The sequence below is a fragment of the Xiphias gladius genome, chromosome 22 (genome assembly GCF_016859285.1).
Source record: "Xiphias gladius isolate SHS-SW01 ecotype Sanya breed wild chromosome 22, ASM1685928v1, whole genome shotgun sequence".
Taxonomy (NCBI): Eukaryota; Metazoa; Chordata; class Actinopteri; order Istiophoriformes; family Xiphiidae; genus Xiphias; species Xiphias gladius.
In genome coordinates this window covers 22020248-22029563 of record NC_053421.1, presented here as the reverse complement: position 1 = coordinate 22029563, position 9316 = coordinate 22020248, and the positions used below count along the sequence as shown (strand labels likewise).

The 9316-nt window shown below is 42.9% G+C and overlaps 1 protein-coding gene across 1 annotated transcript; it reads left to right on the top strand.

Moving 5' to 3' along the window:
• Positions 1 to 762: 762 nt before the first annotated feature.
• pou3f1 (POU class 3 homeobox 1) lies at positions 763 to 2084 on the top strand. The gene has a single exon (XM_040118326.1). The coding sequence runs from the start codon at positions 763 to 765 to the stop codon at positions 1888 to 1890; it is 1128 nt and encodes a 375-aa protein (XP_039974260.1). The 3' UTR covers positions 1891 to 2084.
• The last annotated feature ends 7232 nt before the right edge of the window (positions 2085 to 9316 follow it).

The following is a 9316-nucleotide window of genomic DNA, read 5'->3' as shown; positions in this document are numbered from 1 at the left end:
CGCGGAGGCTTTGAAATAGAGCAAATGCTTTCAAATTTGCCACACATTTACAGCAGCATTCACAGACACATCACACAGCTTATTTACACGCCTCTTGTTGTGTGGGTGACTGCATAGCTGGAGCAGGGCGCCTTATAATCTATTTAAAATGAGGAGCGCTATAATCATCAGTGACCAATTATAAAAGGTGCATGTGTGTGTGTGTGTGTGTATAACTGCATGTGTGTGTGTTTTTTTTTTTTTTTTTTTTTTTTGGGGGGGGGGCTTCAAAAAGATCTCCGTACTCCCCCACGTGGTTATTTGCAAAACAACCGATCCAAACCCAGGGAAACCTAATCAAACCCCTCTGCTGCAGCACCGTTCACCTTCCCCGCTGCAGAGAATTGGGGACGAAGAAAAAAATAGACAGGGGGCTATATCTGTGCACACGAGTTCTCAACGGAAAAGCAGGTATACTAGTGAAGTGAGAGGGGTGCTCTTAAAAACTCAAAGAGACATTTAATAAATAGAACATGTGTTTTTCTGTAACATATGTAAGATCGGAGCTGTATTCGTCCTGTGCGAAAAATGCGCTGTACCATGCTCTAAAACCCTGCGCCTATTGAATATGTCCCCAGTGGGCTTGAGTCGGAGAGGAGCCAATACAAGCGGAGGGGAGGCGTGTCTTCGCTCTTCCCCAAGACCTCCCAGAGCAGGTTGTTGCGTTTTGGCTCTAAAGCCTGGAGACCTCCGAAGTGCTCGTCAGATTTCGAAGTCGGAGCCATGGCGACAACAGCTCAGTATATTCCGAGGAATAACTCCTTACCGTCTAACCCGCTCATGCATCCGGATTCGGATAGGATGCACCAGGGGACGACCTACAGAGAGGTGCAGAAAATGATGCACCACGAGTACTTGCAAGGGCTCGCGGCTACCAACACGGGACACCCGATGAGCCTGACGCACCACCAGTGGCTGCCCACCTCCAACACCGACTGGTCCAGCGGCACCCACATCGGACAGCAGGAGCACAAAGCCAGCGTGCAGGCGAGCCGGGAGGACCTGAGCAGCGGCTTCCACCACAGATCTCACCTGGTGCACCAGCAGACGCAGAGTGGCCACCATGGTTCGTGGGCGCCGAGCACGACGCACCACTTATCCCCGCTGTCCCCAGCATCCAACGGCCACCAGTCGCTGGTCTACTCCCAGCCTGGATACACAAACCTCAACGCAATGCTGAGTCCCCAGCCCGGCTCCCTGCACCATGGCATGCGGGACCCGCTCCACGACGACTCGGGCAGCCATGACAACCAGATGGAGTCGCCCCAGCAGGCGTTCAGCCACCACCAGGACCACTCGGACGAGGACGCGCCCAGCTCCGACGACCTGGAGCAGTTCGCCAAGCAATTCAAACAGCGGCGGATCAAACTGGGCTTTACGCAGGCGGACGTGGGCTTGGCCTTGGGCACCCTGTATGGAAACGTCTTTTCTCAGACCACTATCTGCAGGTTTGAGGCGCTGCAGCTCAGCTTCAAGAACATGTGCAAACTTAAGCCGCTCCTAAACAAGTGGCTGGAGGAGACAGACTCAAACACTGGCAGTCCCACCAATTTGGACAAGATTGCTGCGCAGGGCAGGAAACGAAAGAAGAGGACCTCCATTGAAGTGGGGGTGAAAGGGGCGCTGGAAAATCATTTCTTAAAATGCCCAAAGCCATCTGCTCATGAAATCAGCACTTTAGCCGGCACTCTGCAGTTGGAAAAAGAGGTTGTCCGTGTTTGGTTTTGCAACAGAAGACAAAAAGAGAAAAGAATGACACCAGTGGGGGTCCCTCACCCGAATATGGAGGACGTATATTCCCAAGCAGAGACCCCTCCTCTACACCGCACACTACAGAGTCCTGTGCAGTGACTGTTTTCATGAACAATCCGAGCATTTCCGCGGGGGGGGGATAGAAAAGGGAAAGGGACTATGGAGTTTACAGTATTTAAGTTTGGCTTTTGTTTTCCCGAGAGAAAAGAGACATGGAAAAGTTGAACAGATGAGTTTTGCCTTTAGTATTCGGAGATCGTCATGTCCAACAAATAGATGACAAGAGGGAAAATGTTAAGAGAAAAAAAAAAATCGTGAAAAAAAAAAAGAAAAAAAAAATGTTCGCTATTACTGATTCCCGTGCGCATTTAAAGTGAAACAAAGATCTTTATTTACCAAAATTATATGGAGGACACATGCATATACAGTAAATTTGATATCCCGTGGCTGTTTCAAATGGGGAGTAATTAAATGTGTCAACTGAGGCCATCTCCTCCTGGTGTACAATGAACTGTTGGCGCTCACCAGAATGAGGTGGTTGCCTGAAAATGATCAACACTGGAGATGAACAGCCTACACTGAATGAACAGTTGCTTTTTCAGGCTTAGACCGATTAACCAGATTTCTGAATATTAGTGTATACTTTCTTTGTTCTATTAAGTGTGATGTTTTCGGTTCCGGAACTATTTTAACTATAGTGTCTCTCCCTCTGCGGGCCGTCTGTTACTTTCTCTCATTATTTGCCATAGGTGCTGTAACTCATCAGAGCAGCCTCTGATTTTTCCTGTTTACTCGGTGGAGGTTGACGGTGGGGAAGCGGTAGAAAGGGATGGCACCCAGAAAACACCCACACCTAACGTCAGACACGTTTCAGAAAAAAAAACAAACACAAAACGTCCGGTGCAACGGGACGTCTGAGTTCTGACTGCATGCCTTAAAAAGAAAAAAGGAAAAGAAAAAAAAAGAAAAAAAAAGGAAAGAAAAATTTTAAAGCTTTGCAGCTGACCACGTCGAAATTTGTAAACAGCACCAGACGCTAAAAGGGCAATTCTAAACAGGCATTTCTTGTTTTCTTTGGAGGGGGGGTTGGTTGTTTTCCAAATTATTGTTTTCTTTGCATGGAGCACTTATTTCTTTTTGTTCATATTATTGTTGCAATTTTTTTTTTTACACGCGTTAATAAAACTGTGAGCGGAGCTGATCTCAATAGGCTTAAAAAAAAAAAACACCCCATGTTTACAGGTTCCTGGTTGTCACCCCAGAGCGCTGTCAGCTCTCCCTGCTCACTGCCTCTTACCCTGTTGTATTCCAAACATTTCAAGAGAGATTGGTCAAACACGAAACGAAACGTAATAATAACTCAGGTAACTTCAGTGCCCCATGTCGGAATATCACGCCTGTACACGATTTTTTTGGTTCTTCTGTGTTTTTGTATTTTTTTCTTTTTTTTTTTCTTAATCTGGTTACAACCACACCGTTTTCCTTTGTCCCATATATCCATTGTATTATATTAAAACGCTGGATTCGGAGATCACAAAATAACAGTCCCTTGAGGGAAAGCGATGAAGGGACTTACTTTAGATATATATTTTTTTTTCTGACCTGAGAGGAAATCTGAAAATCTCATGCGTTGTGTGTCATTTCTCAATGTTGGACCAGTCCAGAAGCCTAAAGCAGTGCTATTCACTACAGATGAGGGAAACTTTTTTTTTTTCAAGAAAAAAGGATAATAATAATAAAAAAAGATTTTAGCGAAAATGTTGCCAGGATTATTTCCGATATGTAAATATGTCCAATATGTAAACTTGTATTTGTTCTGAGATATTGTTTTGTTTTGGTTTCTTTCCGGGCAGTTTTGTACACTTACTAATTCCAAGAAGATATTTTAATATGATTTCATTTATGAATCTGACCATTTATATATATATATATTTATTTCTTAAACGTGTTTGGAGCTTTTTGTTTAGCTCTGTTAATGGTTATGTTGCAGTGGATTTCAGTACGTTTTTTCTTTTTGTTTAATACATTGGTTGTACGTTGATTGCTAAATGTAGACTGCAAAGTCACATTTATATTTATGTTATAGTAATATTTTATTACTTACATAAAACATATATACAAGAAATGGTCTTTTGTCTTCATTAAGAGCCAAACCCCTCGTCCTTTGTTGCTGTCCACCGTGGCATCGCCAGGCAAACACGATCAAGACGATCATAAAGTTGAATGCTGTCGAGTGTGCGGAGCGTCGGGAGGTGGCGAGCAGACCATGTGTTCCGTTTAAATAGCAGTGATTCGTTATGTAACAGGGGGGTCGTTTAAAATCAGAAGCTGTGTACATGTGCTGTAAAGGGGAACAGACAACAGTATTTTACCTCAGGCATTCCCTGCTAAGTTCACACAGTCTCTGACGTTGTTCACATCTTTGTGTAATCGCAGTATTAAATTGTGCAATATTAATACGAGATTATTGTCTTTTCATTGACTTACTATTACCCTGGTTATTCTTCTTATTCTTATCAAAAGACACTCACCCAGCCCATTTGGAGTAGCCCTAAATAGGCCGCCCTCAATCCGACCGAGATTCGAGCTGGTCTCCTTTTTGCATAAAACCTAGACCGTCACTTGTCGTGTTGGACGCATCTGGAGGGCGAATAGTGGAGAGTCTCTGGTCTGAAAGGGAAGCACCTGCAGGCAAAAAAAACAAAAAAAACCTGCGTCTTTTTCTGAAGATAGAGAGCGAAAAAACGTACACGTGAGGAACAGGAACGGCGCGTCCCTGAAGTTTAACGGGAGGAGGGACAGGCCTGCATTCACAGGGAACACGTTTGTATGTTATACACCACGGTAAATTTCTCTAAATCCTATATTTAAATGTAGTTTTAAAGTTGGGCCCTTCTGCTTTTCGTACAGTCACGGGCCACAGCAGCGGCGCGCACTGATTCTGCATTTACACCTACATATCAGACCAGGATGGAGTTGGGTTCCATGAGGAAATTCATTGAAGGAGCTGACTATTTTTTGATTCTCACGACCGTGTTCACGGGATTTTTTTTAAAAAAAATGTTATTTCTTTATTTCTTTATTTAAAGGTTGAAAATCTAAGTACACTAAGAAAAGACAGCAGCAGGGAAATTCTGCACCTCGTAGCTTACAATTTTCAAATTCTGGGTTTGCTGAAGAAACGTTAACTTGACACCATTTGGGGTATTACTTTAAATAGCAGTGGCAAGTTATTCCACATAGTTTTCAGTTGCACATCTAGAATTTAATAGGCTACTTTCTCAATGAAAGTGTGCAACATGAATACGCTATAAAAAAAAAAAAAAAAAGAAAAGTTGGAAGTGGCATTCAGTTTCTAAAGAAAACTCAGGTCAGATTTTAGGAGATAATAATTATTATACAATTTACAAATCTTTCCATGCAGTGACACCTTATGTCCACGAAGATTTTTCCTTCAATTTGCGTAATCTGATTTTGTTTCAAAGACAAATCTGTGTGCACCATTGTACAACCGTGACACGCGATGAAAAAGCTCTAAGTAACAAAACACAGGGCAAGCCTTTCTTTTTTTTTTTTTTTCTTCCTCTCTTCATCGGACTTTTGCGGCGCTGTGATGCCAGTGAAAATAAAAAAGGCTTTGCAGTGGCTGAGGTGGACAAACTCTGGAAGAGGAGGCCAACACGAAGGAGCAGATTCCCAGACAACAGCGAGTCACAGGCGCCCCCTGCTGGCGGCATCACGGATTGCAGCATCAAAGCTCAAAGTTTGAGAGAAATCAACTGTAATAGCAAAAGCACCAGTATAACAGTTAAATATATATATATATATATATATCATCACCATCGTCAACATCATCTCACCTCTTTGTGTGTGTTTGTGTACAAACCCACATAGCTCAAGCTTGCATCAAAAGTAGCCTCACTTGCTTAATCAGTGTACACCCTCACAGAACAGACACTAAGCTGTGTTTCCCTTGTCATGTGAAATATCAGGCCGATAAATAAATCTCATTTGACGTGATGTGTACAACACTGCAGGAGGTAAACTGTTGTTTCCGTGATGCTGGAGTAGCTACACCCCTGCTGACCAGTCATCAGTCTGTCTACCCCTTCGCCGCAGTGTGCCAGGCGAAGAGACATCAAGTCCCATTTTAAACATTTGTAAATGTGACTCAGTCAGGGATCGAACCGGCCGGTATTTGGATAGGCTCTCAAAGCACCGAGCACCCCTTAAGTGAACAGTACAAAATGGATTGAAATGCAATGCAAAACACAGAGGCCTACGGAGACGTAGATGGTGAAACAGAAGGAGTCCACAGTTGACCAGACAAGAGAGATTGTGGTGACTGGCACCAACTGTTTTTTTTTGATGATATGCAATTTTTATTCTGGACCGTATGGAGGGACACAACCTCCATTATGCCAATAAATCAATAATACATGAGGAGAACTCATCACTAAACAGCAAAACCCAGCTATTTGACCTACAAATCACCACAGTTCACCCTTTCCTCCTCTTCCCCAGACTGCTTTTCCTACACTGAGCGGGCCCTCGGCAGCACTTGCAGACGAGCTCCAGCCTCGGCAGTGCCTGGGCGCTCATGAACACCAATGCCTCCTTCATCAGGGAAGTATCGTCACACACAGGAGATGTGGATTAGTGATGATTAGCAGGGATTATGGCTGGTTAATGGTGGGAAAATACATTAGGAACCATCGGCTCTGGGAGGGGGAAGGGATTTCACTCACGCTAGCGGATTTGCATTGATCCACAGCAAATGAATGAGGATTAGCAGCATCAAGCTATCTGCCAACAGATAAATAACATTAAGCGTATTATACGCCAACGCCTGTTATTAATGACATTACAAACACCACTACAATGCTCGCAATTATGGAAATAGTAGGAACGGATGAATAATGTACTTGGTTGGGATTCTTGGGATTCCATATCATCCTCATGTATGATCCAAGCTACTTACCGGCAGAGAGGTGTGTAGTTTTTGGGAACCCCTTTCTAATGGGACATACTGTAAGGGGTTTATATATTGTTTATGTATTCACGTTTAATAACTCATTTATCACCGCGTCAGTGAAAAAGCCATTTGGAAGAACAAGTTTTGGGTTGCCAGGTTGGGAAGTACACCTTCGGTCGTCATGCATCCTTCTCCAGCATGACCAGTCTTTTCATCTTTCACTTTTATTAAGGAAGAACCCTTTAGAATACAATTCCAACACTTACTTGCTGGAAAGGAGCTGAAGATCGCCTGGAAAAAAAAACAGTAATTAAAAACTAATTAACATTTACAACTCCAGACTTATTATATTATTGTAGTGTGAAAAGCCCTTATTAAGTATTTACTCACTCCCTACAAGCCCAAACAGTTTGCATCCTGCAATTCCATAACCCGATAACCCAAAATCTTTCCTTCTAAATTGCTTTTTACTGATCCAATAAGAAATACATGTTTTTTGTTGGTTTGTTTGTTTGTTTTTTACTATTAGCAAACCCAAACAAGTAAGCTTTATTAGAGCGCGGTACCATTTTTAGTGAGTGTGTGAACTCCTTTAGCTTGACGCGACAGATGGCAAGCTCAGAAAAAAAATACATGAAAAATGTGATGGATCATTTACACAGCATTAATAAGTCAAAGCCAGCTCAAAATACAATTCTCCTTTAATATATGCATCCTTATTCATTTATGGCAGATAATGGTTATGTTCTGTAGGATAATTACTGAAACATGATTGACACTGATTAAACTGCAGAGAGGGTATCTACAATACACATCCTCTGAATAGCCACAACATATTGCTCTGTAAGTGGGAGTGCGAAGGAGAAAAAAGGGCTTATTCCTCCATCTAACCCACACTTTTAACCTGACAGGTGAAAGAGCCTGTAGCTTTCTTAATCTCTATTACTACCTCTTCCTCCAGCGGAGTTCTCCTCTTTTTACCGTTTATGTAATAAATACTCCACTCCCACAGTGAGTGGCAGAGAAAGGAGGGGTGGGACTGGAAGAAGAACAGAATAATGCATTTTTTCATCAAAAATTCCTTCTCTTCCCCTACCTCAAGGTTTCATCCTCTGAGCCACTTGAAAGATGGGCAACAATGTGGCCACACAGTGAACACCTAGTTACCATATGAAACACTCCAGCAGTGAGCCGGAGGAGACGGAGAAGGGAAAGGAGAAGTCTTGTGTTATTTATGATACTGGGCCTTGTAGCTATATGGGTTCCTCCTTCATGTGTACTCCGTGGTATGGCCCCCATATGCGAAGGGGTAGAAGTGCAGCTTTAGAAAGTTACTCTCCCCTCCCCTCTGCATCTTTTCGCTCCTCACTTGGAGGTTTTGAAGAAGAGAAGTAGCCCATCTCCCTCTTTCATGGCTTTGAGGGACATTTTATATTGCCTCAGGTGTCTGTCAGTGTGACTAACAGTTCTGAGAGTGGAGAACTAATATCTCAGGAACTTGCCTCCAGGCAGCAGCACATAGATGTTACTGTTGGTGGCATACAATGAGAAGAAAGTCATACTTTAGAGGCATTCAGCCGCAGCAATTAGCACTGATTCAGTGGGCTGGTTGGTATTAAACAATGGCTGTGACAACCTTAGCAGATGATAAGACACAGTGGAAAAGGCAAGATAAATGCAATCATCTGTACTACACAAGCTGCATTCATTTTGTAGGATGTGTGATAAAAGCTTTCCAAGAACCCAAGGAAATGTATCAGGGATAGTGCACTAACCAAACAAAGCAATAATAATAATGGTTTTATTTTATTTTTTTATAATCTTTTTTTTTTTTTGTAGTCTTTTCAGGACCTCGCGACACTTTTGAAATCACACAGCACAGCTGCTGAGGAGGCCTTTTAGACTACCGCACAAGGTTGCAAAGTTAATTGTTGCCCCTAAAAGGACATGGCAGTCCCATGTTAAAGGTTGTCTCCTCTTTTCACCTTCAAGCCTGGCTTTTGTCAACTGTAGTAAAGGCATTGCAATGCCTCCCGACTTCAATAACAAGGTTTACTGCAGAGAAAGAGGAGAGGAAAAGAAAAGACAAGGCCTTGCAGTAAAGAGACACACACCGGTAAACAATAGGAAGGTCATCTAACCCTGGAGAACACTGAGATGTTCGGGGCCTTCTTTCCATCAAGGATATTCAAAAAGGGAAAGAAAGGCATGACTATTCAGAGTTCACAAATGTATAGGCACAGCACCTGAAAGATCGTCTTTCTGCATAGCCAGAGCAGCTCTATTGTTTCGTTAAGGAGGCATATGGACAATCCAGGAAAGGATGACAAAAGATTCTCGCATAGAGATCTTGGCGGTACAAAAGTGACTGAGGAAGTTCCAGCTCTGCTCTACACTGTTTGTATGCAAGCCCTATAATCCAAACCCAAACAATATTCTTTACTGTTGTCCTTTACCCATGACTGATCCTTCGAGTTATGCATGCTGGAATGGATATTATATTGTGAACTCCTGCAAATTGGAGCCGGACAATAAAAAACATCATCAAAG